At 35.7% G+C, this 19263-nt stretch overlaps 1 protein-coding gene across 1 annotated transcript in view; it reads left to right on the forward strand.

The window, feature by feature from the left end:
- Nucleotides 1-887: 887 nt before the first annotated feature.
- Nucleotides 888-19263, forward strand: part of LOC134527892 (transmembrane and coiled-coil domain-containing protein 4-like) — a 91921-nt gene continuing 73545 nt past the window's right edge. The window contains exons 1-2 of the mRNA XM_063360893.1: nt 888-968; nt 14892-14992. Coding sequence (XP_063216963.1) covers nt 14917-14992 — 76 coding nt within the window. The 5' untranslated portion in view covers nt 888-968; nt 14892-14916. The remainder of the gene's footprint in view (nt 969-14891; nt 14993-19263) is intronic.

Here is a 19263-nt window from a genome sequence, read left to right on the forward strand (position 1 = left end):
CAGACATTCACAGTTTTATTCCATCCCTCTCATACTTTTCTTCTCAATCGGAACCTTTGATTTGGTTGATTCAAAATTTTTGTCTATATCTGTTTAACTTGGCGCGGATATTTTAATTAATTTTGATCCCAGGTCACATTGTTATTCCTGGAAATGGAAAAGTTTTCCAAACTAGCTAAGGTATTAAAGTGGGATGGCTAATTAACTAACGATATTTCTATCATGTGTCTATGCATATGGCTCAAATGTTTTATTATACAAAAATGGGAAATGGATTGTATCAGTTACCGGGCGGCACATCCTTCTTTATAAACTTTATTGCACCCTACATTAGAGCCTCTACACCTCTGGAAGGCCAACTTTTTTGGTCGGAACACTTATTGTAGCCTTTTTTTATCTGTTTTAATCATAATTCTTCTCCTGTATATCTTGCTAAAACATACATTTTACAAAATCCAATATGTGGCTGTGGTGCGCAATCATCCGACATTAATAATTTTTCGTTAGAATGCCCGCAATTTGCAGATAGAAAAAGTTTGTTACGGGAGTTAACAGAGTTACGACCACTTTTTTAGTAGAAATTCCTGGTGTACGTTATTAGGTGCTCCTTTTGCTATTTACCGCACTTTTTCCTACTTTCTCCACCATCACAAGGTATCCATATAATTTCCAGTAATCCTTACTTTCATCTATCTGAGTTTTCGTAGAAAATTTTATCGTTCGACCCTTATCCCAACCATATCCCTACAGACCATTTTAAATTTATACATTTACTTATTAAGTAGTATCTCAGTGCGGTTTTAATTATTCTCTATTCTTGAATTCTTTGTCGTTGGTGCTTTCAATTAAAAACATAGAATGAACGTGTTCTAGCTTCTAGTATCTATGGACTATTCACATCAAAACAAATACATATTTTAAATTATGTTTTGATGTAGTGTGGAGTACCTGGTTTAATAAGAAGTGAGGTGAGATTGCGATAAAAAAAGTGTAGCTTTATAGTTTCTTTAGTTTAGGGCAATTGATTTGGCTCTACAATGATACAAATACTTAAAAGACTATGAAATACGTAAATAAATAGTGTTGTATGCTGGTGACTAGTTCCCGAAGTTGCTTCGGTATTGCCGGCTACTCAGGGGTTCGGTAGAGGGGGGTTCGGGCCGCGTGGCCGAGGGATCTAGTCTCCAGAATTAATAAGGCCAAATAAAGTTCTCAGGTCCTTTATGCTCATTAAGGCAGACACTTTACATGGGGCTGCCGTGGATCCGCCTGTGACAATCCCAATAAGGCGTAGCCCGGTTCCGCGCACTTTTGCTATCCTGAAATACGGGACGTCCCGCCCGTGCCGATACAGATCCTTTCTTACTATAGTGGCGCTAAAGCACGGCTGACTTAGTCTGGTGGAAAGATAATGGGGTGACGTCACAAGATCCGTTCGTCCCGAATTCGGCAAATCCTCCACTGACCTTGTCTCTATAAAAACCAAGCAGCAATGACTTAAATACACAATGACTCGCGTTCTACACGATAACTGTCTAACTGTACAACACATTGACTGGGGAGACACGTAAGAAAACTATGCTTGCAACGGCGAACGTCCAGTTTCCAAAAAAAAATGCACGACTCGCAAAACTTGTGTTGAAACATGCGCGAGAAGACGCGACTGGAAAACTATGCGACCGAAAAACTGTGGTTAGCTCCCGCACGGCACAGCTCAAGGCTACTGAAGACACCGCACCCGGTCGAGTCCTCTCTTACCATCCCGGAGCGACGTCTCTCGCATGTCCGCTGCCTCTCATGCCGGGATGACGACTGCCTCTCCCACTCCGCCTGGCGTGCCCGAGCGCCCGCGTCTCTCCCCTCTGCCACGAGCCCGTGAAACACGCGGATTGGCCACAGGTGGAAACCACGGCCTTGACGCCCTGTGAACAAATACAATTCAGAAAATTACATAAAACTTAAAATGAAAAAAAATATTTACAATTAATTAAAACAAAATACTTACAATAAATTTAAAAACAAAATATATATACAATAAAATAAATGTCAAATCCCTGAAAGAAAAAACACGTCGCTCAGCACCACACTGTCGTTGCACCAATAATGCAAGAGAGGGCGCTGACGAGGCATAACGGCCTGAAGGAGACGGGGAGACACTTGGGTCAACGTCAAAAGCGCTGTATTCTAGTACATGCATTACCTTGGAAAGAGGCGCATCCACTTCTAGGGGGAGGGGGAAATTCTAAAAATGATGTTTTTGAGTATAATTGTCTACTGCAGGAGCGCCACTTTAAAAAATAACAGAACACCCTAAATGGATTTATTCTGTTCCTTTTTTTTATTTCTAATTGTTCTGCTGAGGCGCTTGTCCAGGATTGTAATGAACCATTTATATTGTAGGTAGCTTAAAACTTAGGTTCTTGTTAAAATGGTAAACTTGAAGTATCTCAAGAAATGATTCAAAACATGTTACAAAATGGAAAAATAAAATTTTGGATTTTTTTTAAATAAATTTGGCTATTCAGAATAGCCTACCTATACCAAAAATACTATAATTCGTGTGAACTGTTGGTTATGGAAGGGTAGCTCTGACTTGTTTTTGAATCATTCTTTATGAGGATATTGTGATACTTCAAGTAGTTTACTGGTAGTTCACATAATTAACAAGTAAGGCAAGTTTAGGTTTGGTACATTAAATATATCATAAAATTGTGAGAGTAGTTATTTAGGTTATGTAAGCTATATTAAAAATACTGCAGAAACTTAATAGTTAGGCAAGGTTAGCTACATTAAAAATACTGTGAAATCTTGTGAACAATTGGTTAGGTGTGTCAATTGTATGACATGATACCAGGTATTACTGATATTTATTGTATTGTGGTAAAATAAAGTGGTGGTAAGGTCAGGCTATATTTGCAAAAGCACACGCACATCACACATGCACGGAAGTTGAATGTACATAAACAGATAGCAGCTGCTACATTAGCATATATAATAGTACACCCACCAGCATAGAGTAGCTAGCAATTGTTTTGATTTGTGCATTTCAAAGATAACAAGTGAAACTAATTTAAACACGGTATTTATTTGCGAGGCAAATATTTGTAATTAAACATTCCTAGTCTTTCAAAAATAAATGGCAAAATCAAATCGTTGAATTTATAATAGATGACAAAATGCAAGCATTTGAAAATGAAAATTTCTCAAAAATAAAGGAGGAAAAAAATGGAATTTTTTTAACTGCTGTGTTGTGTGCGAATATAATTTAAAATTCAGTGATGAGCTTGTATGATCTGCTATTTTCAGGCTGTGTTTGTGCTATCTGAAATGTAGCTTAGGCTTAATGGAAGTTGGGTAGTAGGAGTATCAATAATAGAATGTGGTATGTGGTTTCTCTCATGGTAGCAACGAGCAGGTTTGGGTAATATTCTTATGTAGCACATAGCTTTTCTGTAATTAAAATATTAATATTTTGAAAATGGTGTTTTAAAGTACTACAGACTCTTTGTTTGACCTTGAAAACAATGTTGGTAAATTCCTACTGGTTTCTGAGAAATCAACATTTATTGCCTACATTACAATACCTGTGCATTAATGCAGGCGTTGCCATTTTTTGCTTTACCATGTGGGTCTGTGTGTGTATATTTTGGAGAATCGTGAGAATGGTCAATTAGGTTAGGTTGGCTACATTAAAAATTCTTTAATATTCGTGTACGGTTGGTGGTTTGTACAGCTACATTAAAATTACTCTAAAATGTTTTTATTGGTTGCTTAGGAATTATCACATAGCATAGCAACCAGTTCACACTAGTCCATTCTGAGGCACAAACAGTTCCAAAGTTCACTATAGGTCGCCACTCACACGAGCAACTTCAGTAGCACACTTTATAGTTTCAGCCGCGGTCGAGAGTTCCAGTCGTGGCCGAGAGTCCTAGTTGTTGCCGGGAGTTCTCAGTCGCGGCTGGGAGTCCAGTCGCGGTCGGGTGTTCCCAGTCATGGCCGGGAGTTCCCAGTAACGGCCGGGAGTTCAAAGCCGCCGGACATGTTTTGTGCCCGCTCCATGGTCTTGATGTATACACAGTTAATTTTTATTATTAGTTCTGTGATTCATCATCATTAAATATTCACTGATCAATCAACTTGATTTTCCAGGGTTTCGTTCACCCTTTTGAGATGCTTCTTTGTGTGAATTAGATAAAGAAGTTGACTAGAACATGTTCGGATCACCTACCAAAAAAAGGCATTTAAAACTCTTGGAATCCAAGAACAACCATCGTTCAAAATATCTAAGTTTTAAATATCAAACATGGATGAACTCGTCAATGTTCTGAAATCATTTTGTGAAAAGGTTGATGATTCAAGAGGTAAAAATGCTGTACTTTAAACCTTTTTTATGGACTCGTGTTCCGAAATGGGCAAAATTAAACAAGAACACATTATCAAGCAAAGTTTATTACGTTTAAATATGAGAATGATAAAACCTATGGTCAAGCTCTTACAAAATCGGGTGGCAAGAAGAACGAACGTGTTGTAACTCCCAGAGTGTCGAGTACCGGTGGTCCATCTAGTGACCTACATCCGATGCAGTGGGAAAAGTACAGCACCAAGAGTGTCAACATCACCATCCAAATTGTTTATGAAGAGGGATTTACAGTGATGCAACATGGCATGTTTTTAATTCAAAAGCAATGTGAACTCTGAGGCTAAGCGGGAACATGATTGCAGAAAAACGCCAATGTAAGTGGACATAAGGAACATCGCTACTCTCAAAAAAATTAATAAACCAGTTCCAAAAAAACAAAAGCACTGTTTGATACACGTTTAGATCCGACTATCCAGGAACATGAGATTGCCAATTATATTGCCACTGAACTAAACCTATCCCATGTGAAAGTAGCCAAACGTAGAACAAAATTTGATACATGTGCTTCCTTCCATATCTTGGTTCTTGAAGAGGATTTTAATAGAATCAAAAACAACACTGTTTTGGCCTAGTGGATGTTTAATTAGCCCCTTTTATGAGAAACTACATCTTGACCAAAGTGTGGATAATGAATTTAATTCTGAAAATCTTGGTGATAAAGGTAGGGGTAGTCTAAAACCTGTCCCATCAAGTGTGACTGCTTCAAACTCATCTCAGGTGCCTGGAGGAGCATAATAAATTTCTTCGGTGTCTTCCAATCTTAAGTAGTGTGAAGTATTATATCAGAACGTCATAGGCCTAAGAACAAAATCTATCAAATTCTTTGAAAATCTTATTAATTTTCATCAACATATTAGCTACCTTATAGAAACTTGGTTTAATGAATTTAGTATTAATTCACACTTTTTCACCGATCAATATAGCATTTATAGAAATGATAGAAATGTATTGCTCACATCTAAAGAATGTTGTGGCGTCTTAATAGCAGTTAACAAACTGAAATATCTATCGCCTAAAAATCTCTTAGACCTACTTTTTAGCCAATTTATCAGTATTTAATAACAGAAGTTGATGAACCTCTTGTCAAGGAAGATTCCACCATATTGTATTTGCATGTGGGTGGAACGGTCTGCTAGGCAATCGTTCTGATGTAATTGCGTGCTTCCATAATGATCGCTTTTGCCTACAACAAAGCCAATGATGTATGAGAAGAACAAGAAGAGCTCCCTCATCGGAGTTCATGATCAAACTGCTTTTCTCTGTGGCATTTCTCTGCAGCTTATTCAGTCACACTGGCCACCTAGTGGTGACACTTATTGGCAACACTTGGTGGCTTATTCATGCGACTACATGGTTCCACGCAGTGGTGATACTGAGTGGTCCATCTTAATTCATCTCTTCAATGAACAGGCTGATAAAGAAAAGCAAGATTTTTATCTTAGTAGCCTTTTTTCCATAAGGAATGTGCAGCGACGCCATGAAAAATCTGTTGGAGGAATTTCGCTGTCACATGTGTACATATATAAAAACAGGGATGGAGTAAATGAAAACGGTCGCCATGGTAATAGGGCTAATTAGTTGTCAGAAGATTGTATTGAAAGTATAATGAAGCACATAATGAGCTTTCCATGCTGTTCATCACATTACAGCTGAAATGATAATGAAAATAATACTATATCTCTTCAGAATTGAGTATCAGCAAGATGTACTGCTTGTTTTTGGATAAGGATTATAACCATTCAAATGACACATTGGAACCTATCCTTCAACCAGCAAGAATGCTGAAGAGTGCTTCAGCAGGAAGATTTTCTCGGAAAATTTGAACATGCCTTTTGGACGTCCTAGAACAGACACCTGCCAGATATGTGATGAAATAAAAAAATTATGGAAAGTGGCATCATGTGAAGAGGGGAAAAGGCACTTTATAAGTTAGAGTGAATTACATAAGGCTAAAGCAGACTACTTTGACAGTGATCTGAAGTAAAAAAACACAGTTTGCCAAAACTTTTGATTTTCAACAAAATTTTCTTCTACCAACGGTACCCTCTCAAGATGTATTTTACGAAAGGCAGCTATTTCTTTATCCATTCTGTATAAATTCCGCAAAAACAGGAAGAAGGTATATTTACCGATTGGACGAAATATATCTGAAAAGAAGGCACTTAATGAAGAAGTATTCTGTCTTCATGATTTCTTGAACAGCACTCTTACTACTGGAGTGAAAATACTTTATCTCTTTTGCGATAATTGTGGTGCCCAAAAAAAAAAAAATCCTATATTCCTTCAGTTCTACTGTACATTAGTTTATCATGGACAAAGTGGGGCTTGGTGGGTGTGCACCCAGACTCTTGTTGTGTGTTGCGTTGAAGCTAAGGAACCCTAATTGTCTCGGTAACTAACTGGTTTAGGACTAATGCACCGACGTTGGAAATATAACGTAACATTATGCTTCCAGGTGTCAGAGGCGTGAAATAACAAGTAAAAAATACATGGAAAAGGAACAAAGACTGGGGAGAGTTTTAGATTAAATTTTCTGTATGTTTTTTGAGCAAGTCACATTTGGACTTTTATAAGCTAATGTTTTTTGTAATAGTATAAGCTAAAACTTAGCATGACAGAATATTTTTGTTTTTCTGCGGAATTTTATACCTGTAACCTGTACACCTATGTACATATTGTGTGTATTTTAAAAAGAAGATCTTCATCTATTTGTAGGGAATGCTTTATTTAGTTAGTGCTCAGCCGTTTGTATTGGTTTTAAGCTTAGGTTTCAGGCTTCTTTATGCCAATTTGTATAAAACAGGTGGTATTAAGGCACCTCACAATTTTAACTTCAGTAGTAACTTTTGGTATTTTGTAAAACTGTGCTTTGTAAAAGTTGTATGCCAGGCTGTGTCTACTTTTGAGTTGGGTCAAAGAACCAATAAAATTTATTTGTTTATTAATTAACTGGCTTATTGTTTTGTAAATAGTACTCTGCTACTTTTAGCCACAAATATTCAGATTTACATTTGTTTTAGAAGTTAAGGCTGCTGGGTACGGTGGGCTAAATAGTGGGAAACATGTGTACCGTTGTTGATCTTTTTTGGGAGAATGAATGAAGTTAAAGCTATAAACATTTTGGAAGTAAGTAATATAATGTCGTATAATTGTCTGAGACTTTTTATATTTTTAAAAATATTTAAATTTTCTGAATAAAAAAATATGGAAAAAAGCCATTTTAAACATTATTTTCTTGATTGCAGTGAACGAATGCAGCATAAATACCACAAAAAGCTATGTCTTAGACTCACACCTTACCATGTTCTATAGTAATTTGCAACTTGAACATTACTTGAATAATAATCAGCCTGTAAAACTAGTAATCAAAATTAAATAATTTAAATATTTTCTCTCATGAAAACAGGACATCTATTTGTGGAGATATCTTGCTTCTATCCCAACACCTTGAGTGAATGCGGAGCAGACATGCGAGCGATAAGAAAGTGCCGACTCATGTTTCCTGAAACCGAGATGGATTATCGGTAATGGCCTTTTGGTATGTTGACAGTATCACAAATAGTTTGTTTCCTTTTCTTAATTTTTTAATTGCAAGATTATATTTAAAACATTGCGTTTTGAGGATACTTTTATCGAAGCGTGTTTTTATGCAGGGCGAGAAAACCCGCGGACTAGCGATATCATTTAGCACGATTCCCACATGCAAAGGTCTGGGGATGGAACCCACCGGGGTTCGAACCCGGATCGCTGTGGTGGGAGGCTAGGGTCTTTACCAGTAGATCTCCGCGGCTCCTGCTGTTATTGAGCATCACGAATAAGTTATACAACAAAAGTAATCTAAACGGCTTGTTGTTCTCTAAATACCTCCTTCAATACATTATTTAGGAAGCCTTTAAGGAAAAAATCATTAAACTCAAGAGAAACCAAATTCCAGAAATAAAAACACACTTCCGTCCCTTTAAACTGTTACTTTCGCAATTGAAAACATCAAATTTTACATATCACTTGAGAGTTAATTTTCGTAAGCAAAATAGTCGCTTGGAACACAACCTCAACATTCCCAATATCAGCGAATTTGTATGAATCTGGAATACTGTTTTCACTTTGATTTTTTAAATTTTTATGCTCGATTTTAAATATTGGGATGCACAAGAAATTTTTTTAAACGTTTTGTGTGCTTTGAAAATAAATTTATTTTTGAAATTATATTAATTACATTAAAATGGTGCAAAATACAAGTATTAAGCTGTGATTCACTTTATATTCATTTACAGCTCCTCACAAGTCTCTCTTCTTTGGCCCTTTGGGCTTCATCTTGGCAAATATATTTGAAAACTGAGGGTTTACTATTTCCTGCAGCAGACATTCCTTGTCGAATCTGAAACAAACATAATTATAAATTCGCTTAGGTATGTTGTATGTGTGTAACATAAACTTTAATTATATTTTTATTTAAAACTGCAAGTTCTCTGTATATGTTAAGCTGTTGATAAGAAGACATATATGAGTCGTTAATGTGTGTGTGTGTGTGTACATAGGCGTGCGCAGAACTTCAGTATTGGTGATGCCAGATTACACAACAGCCCTGTCATTCACGGACCCCGAGCTTAAAGCGGGGGGTCCGGGGGTCGCCCCCAGAAAAATTAGGATTTGAAAGCGCAAAATGGTGCTATTTAAGGTGTTTCCAAACAAAAACATTAAATACACAGATGTAAAAATTTTAACATTTTTTATGACAAATTATGGCTTTGAACGTTATAATCACCAGGAAAACTACTAAACTATTACAGTTTTAAGCTTTGTTGAGCCATAAAGTAAATTGCATAAATTGTTTGCACGGAATTCATGCTGGTGGCTTTGAAAAACCGTACTTACATGTTTTCTGAAGACGCCAAATAAATGCTAGAAAAAACATTCTCAAATGTTAAGTTTTAAAATCAACAAATCAAGGGAGTTTTTGTACCATACCTTAAACATGTAAAATATTAAAATAATAAAAATACACAAATAAGAGTGGGCAAATTTTTAACTTTTGGAATACAACAAAAATGTTTTGTCGGCGACTGCGTATAAGTCATCGAGTAAGCCTATCCTTTTAACTAACTAAACTCTCTCTCTTTTTTTAAATAAACCCTGGCGGACGGCGGCTATTATTCCGTGCGCCTGCCGAATGGAGTGAACAGTGGACACCGAGCGCGCATTCTATGTATTTCGAGGAGAACTAGGATAAGTATTTACATTTCAGAAGTTTCGTAGCCGCGGCCCGCGTGTACAACACAAGTAATTGCAACTGGCTTGTTTCCGTGTGTATAGTTGGTTCGATTGATAATTGATATACTGATAGTGTTATGAGCACATATCTGTAATTCGACACCATTGGAAAACATAATTTTTTTGGAAATAATACGGATTTTTGTAAGTATGTATTATTTCTGCTTGTAAAAAACAAAATAACGATAACCCTAATGGTGGTGCCAAGGCACCTGTGGCACCTACCATGCGCACACATATGTGTGTGTACCAAAATAGCTTACGAAAAAACTACCAGTAATGCAATGTATATGTTGTAAATGGATATCAGTGGTATAAAAACCTTACTGTTAAAGATGTGTTACAAAAAAGAAGAACCGTAGAGGCATATAAATGTAGACTTAATTTAGCACCGCTGTATGAACTACACATTTTACTGCTCTACTCAATAATTGTATTTATAACAATAAGAAAAATACCTGCACAAATATGCTTCCATTTTTTCGCACCAGAAAGCGTCATTTTCGATAATTTTTATGTCATCCAGTGGGAAGTGTAAAGCACAAAGTAACAATATTTTCTTCCCGTTATGTGCATCTGCCCTTGCACTCAATAAACATAGTTTAAATCACGTCTCGGTAGCGGTTTTCCGTTAATTATTGCGCAGTGAGTATTCTGAAATCAGTACATGATATGTTTTATGCCACAAATATTGTACAAAATTAATCTAAAAGTTCATTTTCAATAAGTGGTCATTGTATTTAGCAATACTAAAGAGCTAAAAGGAACACATATATAGCTGAATATGATAACCTGTTCATTATCGATAGCTTCTTTCGGACTTTGGTACTTATCTGCTGAAAGAGGGCACTTAATTTCCATAATAGCATCGTCACGCACCAAACCATCTGCATCAGAATTTTATTTTATTTTTATTTTTATTTTATCAATTTGTTACATGCCTACCAACAGCATAAGGCCATGGGTGATAGGCACGATAAACATAAAAAAAATACATAGACAAAACAAATACATGAAACAAAATGAATAACATTGAGGACAATTCTATAATAACACATACACAAGACAATACAGCAAGCAACTAACAGATAAACAAGAACAAGTTTCATAATTCTATAACAACAGTAATGATAATCCAGTACCTGATTATAAAAAAAAATTAAATATGGTAGCATCATTAACCTTAAAAATATTCAAATTAAATTAAGATAAGAAAAATTGTTTTATATTTAAATTATTTTTTGATAGAGAGACATAGCAACCATGTTTATTAAAATTTGTTATAATTCTGTATAATATATCATTTGATTTGCCTAAGGAGCATAATAAAGGTGTCTGTCGACTGTTATAGGTGGGTACTTTAATCCCAGTATTATCTAGAATATAATTGCATTTAGTTTTATTTGTATAACAGTTATAGATAAAAAGGGCATCTAATAGCTCTCTTCTTAGAGCTAAAGATCTGAGAGAGGATAGACTATTAGAATTGTTGGTAATGTTGGTCTTTTGATTAATGATATTGATTAATTTATTTTGTAATTTATCTAGTTTGTCACTATCTGTTTTTGTGATATTGTTCCAGACCACGGAGGCATACTCAATCTTGGATCTTACTAAAGCTAAATATAAACTAACAATAGAATCTAAATTAGTGGCATTGAAAGTAATATATTTAATCAACGCTAACAATCTATTACATTGCGATCTAAGAGATTCAATATGGTTATGAAAGTACAATTTATTATCAAGTAAGACACCTAAATCTCTAACACAAATCTCTTTACATGACTTCTGTATGAGTTAATTGTAAAACCGAAATTACATTATCAAAATTTAAACACTATATAATGGCATATTTTAAATGTGCCTGGAGTTGCACCAAGAAAAGGATATTCAGAATCTATGAATAAGCCACACTCTGTTGCCACCATTCCATGATCTTTGGCCATTTTACACTTGGCTACAGGTTCGTTGGCAATACCATACTGTGTACCTTTCGTGCTGAAGTTTCCATAAAATATGGAATGAACTAAGTTTCTACAAGATGTTGTAGCCCTCATTTTACAAACCCTGCCGAAATGGGAAGCATTCCACAAGTATTCCACAAGTGATATCTGTATTGCAACAAAGTCGTTCTCTGTAGCCTATTTCGCTCTTCTTCGGTCCGCACGAGACTAGCAACGAAACTTCTTTTCTTTTCCTCAAGCTCTGATGCTGTAATCGTAATCTCTGGTTGATATTCCTTTGCCCGTACCAAACCATAGTGCTTATCTGCAGTATAAAGTATTTTTTCGCTTTCATTTGTATCTTGATACAGTAAGTCCTCTATTTACGTCGTACCGATTTACGTCTTTTCGGATTAACGTCGCTAATGTTTGAGTACTCATGTTTCAATTTAAGTTGTCGCCGATTCACAATAACGTCGTTTACAATGACCGTAAATCTTTATTTTAACCAAAACACCGTATATAATTAGTTTATAATTCTTTGTTTCCTTCGGTAGTTAATTTATGCTATGTAGCGTAAGCTACACGTTCACCGCCTTATCTTATCATACATCATGAGGGACGCTTCCTGCTCTCCACTGCTCTCCGCGCGGTGATGCAATACTACCAGCCCGCCCGCTCGGCCACCCACGTATCTCGCACGTAGAAGTGTTATCTACTTCCCGCAACGACACAGCATTTTCTCCTACCCCTTCCGGCCGACCTTGGGCCGTGGCCGGCCGGTGGCATGAAACATGGCTCATTTTGCGTTGTTTCTATTTACGTCGCGGTTTTCAGGAACGTAACCCCGACGTAAACCGAGGACTTACTGTATTGTGCAACCGTTGATGTTTCCTTCTTTGTCTTGCTCATTGTTGCTGTCGACAAATTTTTTTTGTGTACATTCCTAGAACAAAAAAAAATTGTGCATGTAATTGTAAAACAATTTCCCTTATTAACTCCGTTATATTTTTACACTGATAATATGTTTGAAATATAGTTGACCCTGCCAAAATATTTTTGTGATGTAATTATTTTTATAAATAATTGCATATTGGCTTCAAAAGTTTAGTAAAGACACTTTCATAATATTGCACACACCCCATTGGCAGCGTGGATGTCAATAAAACACTTAATGGCTGCCCCTAAATATTTCTTGTAGTGTTCAATATTGTGGTTAACTGAAATAAATTTTTCTTGATATATCACCCACAATACAGCTTTCATTACAACACGAGCCTGTATTATTTTGGCCTGGCATGGGCGAGAGTGTAGCTGCAGCCAAGTCATTAGTTTTGCTCCTGAAAGTAAAATATAACTTTCATGTTATATTTAATACAAAATTTTTTGTGAAACTTTGTGAATGAAGCGTATAATGGTTGGGTATTTGTATTGTTAAAATATATATATACATACACACTATATGGCTGTATTCTCTTCCATGATTTCAACACACTGGCTCATGATACAGACATGTTGTGGACATGGTTACGTTATTGAATTAAAATTCATATTACTGTCCATGTTTAAGGACATGAACGGTAGCTTTTAAAATACTGATGCAAATTATTCAAGTACTTCCTACCGAAATGCATTGAAGAAACTCAAGACAGTGCGTATACACTTGCCGTCCATTGCAAAAATCCTTTAAAAATAACAAGCAAAATGTTTCTCCTAAAAAAATTATTTCGGGAAGAACTGTAACACTTACTATCAAGGTCTTACAATGAACTTCACTTTCAACTGTTTTTACACTTTAAGAATATATATATTTCTAATTGGATACTTTTTTATTGCTTTAGTTAACCTTTACATCATGTAAACGGACGACACAGCATTTATTATGAAATCATTTCATCCCCTTATTATTTATTAAATAAAACACTATACACTCATAAGCCACTCTTATTGTAAACAAGAAGTAAGAACCTAAGTTAGCCATGGGTTGTTTTAGCATAATTTGTTGGCAGTCCGAGCTGTCTGATGCATGCTGCATTCTATTAGGGCCTTGAATCGTGTATACCAAAAGAACTTATTCTCTCACTCATTCACTCTCTTCATACCATTGCTTAAATTAGATATAATAATTAATACAAAATGTGTGTTTTTAAATTAAATCCTGTAAGATTTTTACTTACTGAACTAACTGTTGCTTCCTTTTCTTCCACCAAGCACGAAATATTTTCTTTCTTGACGATCTTTTGATACATGGTCTTACACGTAGACTTGTATTTTCTTTTGAGAATAGCCAAATTTTTTTCTGCGACATTGCACATGAAAAAAATGTATTATTATTCTGTTCAACTAGCCCAGAATGTCTGCGCTACACCTTCGGAAAGCAGTTTGAGAGAGGAACCGGTTATCGGCAACACAATCTTCGCGCATATTGTGTCTCACATTTGTTGCCCTTGGACTCGCAGTGGAAGAAGGGTCTAACGATCAGGCAGGGATATATACAAATGTTGAGCTAGATGGGCGCGTTGCCCTTGTTGTCACGGGCAGCCTTAACCGCAGGCTCTCTGAATTTCTAGGTGGTCAAACTGAGCAGGTTTTTTTTTTAATAAGTCGCCTACTTCTTGCATGTTATCCCAGCCAATGAAGTTGTATGTAAAGCACACTATTGTTCACACCTATAACTTTGTATCTCAAAAACAGAAATGAAAATTTTTTTTGGTATTTTTAATAATAATGGTGAACCTACAGAAATGTAATTTAAAAAAAAAACTAAAAATATGGAAGTATCTTAAGAAAAGGTCAACTGAATTAATAAAAGTGAATGGGAGATGTACATGTGTTAATGTTGAGAGTTGAGCACACGGAGGGTGTGAATAGCAGAATGGAATATGTACCATTGTTTTTACTTTTATGAGTATGTGTTAATGTATGTTACTTGTAGGTTGTGAATCTTTCTTTAGAACTTTGTGTGTGCAAGTTTACATCAAGTTATTTGAAAAGACATTTGATACAAAAGTATGGTGATACAATGATAAATTAAATAAAAAAGGTAAACTAATATTTATTATCTATTTTCTGAATCTGCAAGGTGATTTTGCAGAGTGCAGCTGGTCAGCAATTTCTACATGTAAAAAATTTTTTTTGGTAATTTTTGGTGAGAAAGCACACAGTTTAAATTAGACAATATATAACTGAATTCCTTGTACTGTTCTGTTGTCATAAAATTATCTGATTGAAGTTCATTAAATGTGTTACAGGAATTATGATGTGTATCTGAAAACAATGGATTTACCTCAAGATCCAACTCAAACAGCTGTCTCAAGTGTATCTGAAGAAAATTTAAAGCTCAAATCTAGAGGTGAGTCTGCAATATTTGTGTTTTACTAGAACTTATAGTCTTGTAAATTACAAAGAGTCTAAAATCTTTTTCATTATTTCTGCCGTATCTTAAACAGCAAATGTTGCACATACTCAATAACATCCTAGCATCTTAATGGTACGGAAATTTTTTTTTTATATTGTAATGGTGAATTAAATAAAACAATTATTTAAAATGTCAACTTATACTTAGTTCTAAAGGGAACTCTTAATTCCGTAGCACTTGCCAATTCAAACATTTCTTATGGAACTGTTCAACATCATTACCACATTAATTGCTTGTGTTTCACAACATTATTTAATATACGAGTTTGGTAGGAGCTAAACTGACACATTATGTAGTTGATTTCATTGAGGAACTCCAAACTCTTGGCACCAAGTGCACTGGTGTCAGAACGAACTCGGACCAGAATTATTTCAGTGGCAGGTTCGCTACACCTCGAGTACAAAGCTCTCTAACATAACAATCTGCCTCCAGGATGTTTTGATTTCCAATGCTTTTCCTTTCTTTGATAAACATCTTGGGGTCATGATCACACATTTTTTTTTAAATTTAAAATTTTTTCTTTTTTTGATCTTTTTTACATGTTAAAACTGTATACGGTTTACATTCTTTAATTCTATATAGGCAGTTGCAATTTGATGTCAAGCATCATTTTATGTCAGGCATGACTTGTCAACTATGTTTGTAGAACATGTACCGATTAAAATTAACCTACTGGCTGTAATAAACTAATCTGCTCAAAGGATTCTCATTTGTCAAATTTATTATTTTGGATAATAATATTTTTTTGGTTTCACTTACATTCACTGTTAGATTTCGAACTTTGTACTTCTGTACATTAAAAAAAAGAAGATAGAAGTACAGAGAGCAGTTATGCAAGCACTGTGCTAAGGTGGCAGTTTCAACAAAAAGTTAGAATATTTTGGTGATATAGTCGAGTCTCACTCACCCTACATAAACGGGTTGGCACATCGCAGGATAAGCAAAATGTTGGCTGATAGGGAGGGGTTAAACACAAGCTTAGTAAACATCAAATTATTTTACAACTTTACACATTAAGAACCTAATATTTATTTATTTATGTTCATATTGTAAGATGCTCATCAATACTCTTTAGGGAGATTGCAAGGATAGTGCACTATAAACTCAAAAAATACATGACAACTCAATACAGGGTACAGAGAACTCAATACAACAGAGATAACAACGGTACACATACAGCATCATTAAAATAAAAAAAATAAAAAAATAAGTTAAAATATTAATAACATGTTACATACAACAGGAGTATTGAGTTATGTATTAAAATAAAATGTTTGAGACTATTACTAAAATAAACATAAGTTAACAGGATATGAATGAGAAACATGTTATATTATTTAAATAATTATTAATTATAGTTAATTATAGTTTTCCAATTGATCCCGCTTATGATTAGTTGTTAGTCTGAATATGATATCATTGTTTCTATTCAAGGTACATGAGGTGGATAATAGACTATGGAATTGAGGAACTCTTAGGCCTATGTTATGTAGTATATAGTTGCAACTAATTTGTGAATTAAAACAATTTTTAACAAAATGTGAGTCTAAGTAGATACTACGATTTGCGAGAGACGCTAAAATCTGCACAGGAAATTATTTATTAGAAATCAAATTGTCTTTTCTTGAATGTTTTCAATTTTGTCACTATCAGAGTCAATTATAGTATTAAAGAGTATTGAACAATACTCAAGTTTTTATTTAATTAGAGCTAAGTATAGTGAAAGAATGGAGTCGGCAGAAGTAGCATGAAAAGTGATGTATTTGATAAAGGCTAACATATTTTTGGAACTGGAGATTAGAGAGTCTACATGTTGATGAAAAAATAATTTGGAGTCTACGATGGTGCAGAGGTCTATTATTGAAGTAGATTTTGGGGTGATACTAGTATTGTCCAATAAGTAGTCAATAAGTACCCTCTGAAGATGTATTTTACAAACAGCAGCTGTAAATTTCAGTTAGCACAAAATCGCTACAGGTAAAAAAAAAACTCAGTCATGATGCCATGAGGTATGGTTTTACTCAGTAAACAACAGATGTACCGTGGCATACATTTAGCAGTATGAGTGGGGAAGAGATGAGCGCACAGGACTGACTACGCTATTGACTGTTGTACAAACATCAGCTATAGCAAGTTGCGGCTGTTGAGTGTAAATGACTACGTGTTTTTACGTCTGCGCGTATGCCGCCGGGCCGTAACATTGTCGCCCGGCTACAGACCGGACCATGATGAACTCAGTCTAATCAGTGGCAGGGAACTCGCACAACATACAAGCAATATCTGCCCATTCGTCTGCCGGTAACTGTACGTGCGCAAGCACCTGCAGTTGGATCATAGTGGAACATGGCTTCCAAGTGAGAGGGTAATGCATCGTGTTCAAGTATTGGAGACAAAACTAGAAGTGTTACGGCGTGCAGAATGTCATAAAGGCCACATTTATGTTGGTCACACTTTAGTTTTAATCAAGTCAACTATGCGCACAATCGTTAGAAACAAGGACTCGATCAAATGTTTATATACGTCTGATGCTGTTGGTTGTACTAGCGGGATTATATTTGAAATTAGTTACCGGAACAGAAATAAACAGATGATTTACATTGAAATGGTTGTTAAATGAATGGTGCGATGAAAAAAAATCATGGGTGTGAAAGGATTGGTGTGAACTAGGCGGTGATACGCAAATAAGCATTTTAATTTTTGAAAAATTAAAATGTAAGGATGGTTTAGAAAGTTTGTATAAAGGCACGTGACGTGAATTGGTCATGCCTGGGCGGGCAAGCCAACGAGCCGTCTAACGATAAGTAGATACATAACCACCTATATCCTGTTATTTATTTTTTATCTATACAAAGGATTTAATGGTAGACCTATAAAGATAAAAGGTGTGACACATTAATCGTTTAGTGTTATTCCACACATTTATATTACGTAAAGAATATTTCCCTACACATTTTGGAACACATCCTGTTAATGGAGTTTAATGCTTCAGAATATTTGATTTAGAATAACACAAACGTTTTTAGGAACGCGTTAGTCGAGCTAAGTGAGGAATTGGTGTACTCAAAACTCTTTTCGTGAACTCCAGAGGGGAAACAGCTGAATTTAAGCAAGAACTGGTCCACATCAAGGAAAGTCTGCATACCAAAAGTGTTCAGGAAACGTATAGTCAAGCACTCAAGAACTCTTCCATCAACACGTTAGCAGACCATGCGGATTCTCAGGGCGACTCCGGTTACCAGGGCCAGCCTCTTGACCTTTTCCCAGTCAGCGTGATTCACGTAGTGTTAAGAGCACTAATGAAAACAATTAACATCAGGACAGCAATGGCTTTACCTTTGTGCAATGTGGACGCAAGTCCACATCTACTGCTAACTCTGACATTAAACATGAAAATGAACGAAAGAAAACCCAAATGAAAGGGGGTATCAGAAGTATATCCATTCTCAAAATGATCTCTAAACCTACCTTTAGAAAAACTAAAGCACTATTTGTAACCAGGTGTTATCTAACTGTTCAAGAGAAGGAAATTATTGAATGTATATCCAACAAATCTAACTTATCTCAAGTTAAAGTGACCAAACTCAAAATAAAATTTAACTCATATGACTCGTTTCATGTATCTGTACTGGAAGATTGTTTCAATAGAATCAACAATATTGTATTTTGGCCAAGTGGTTGTTTGATAAGCCCCATTTATGGAAAGATGCACCCTGATCCAAATAATTACCAATTTTCTTACAACAGAGGAGCCCAATATTTTTACCACAGCTGTTGCATCCACCACTTCATCTACCTTGGTGCCTGGAGGAGCATCATAATTCAGGCAGTGAAGCAGATTTATAAGGAATATGTAACCTCTTATCAAAACGTGAGAGCAGGGGTGCAACAACAGGGGGGGGGGGGCAAGGGTATTTTGCCCCCATCCCCCTCTGAAACCTTGAAGTGGGGGCAAACGGGAGCAAAGAAAGTGCTGTGTAATCAATTTTTAGATAATAAAACTGCTTAAATAGCACCATTTTCCACCTTAAAATACAAATGTTCCCGGTGGAGGACCCCCGGACCCACCGCTTCAATTAGGGAGGGGGGGGGGAATCGATGATTCTTTATAAAAAGGTATGTTGCCCCTCCTTTGGAAATTTTGTTGTTGCGCCTCTGCGTGAGAGGATTTAGAACAAAATCTAATGAATTTTTTGAAAATCTTGTCT

Source organism: Bacillus rossius, chromosome 1 (assembly GCF_032445375.1).
Source record: "Bacillus rossius redtenbacheri isolate Brsri chromosome 1, Brsri_v3, whole genome shotgun sequence".
NCBI lineage: Eukaryota > Metazoa > Arthropoda > Insecta > Phasmatodea > Bacillidae > Bacillus > Bacillus rossius.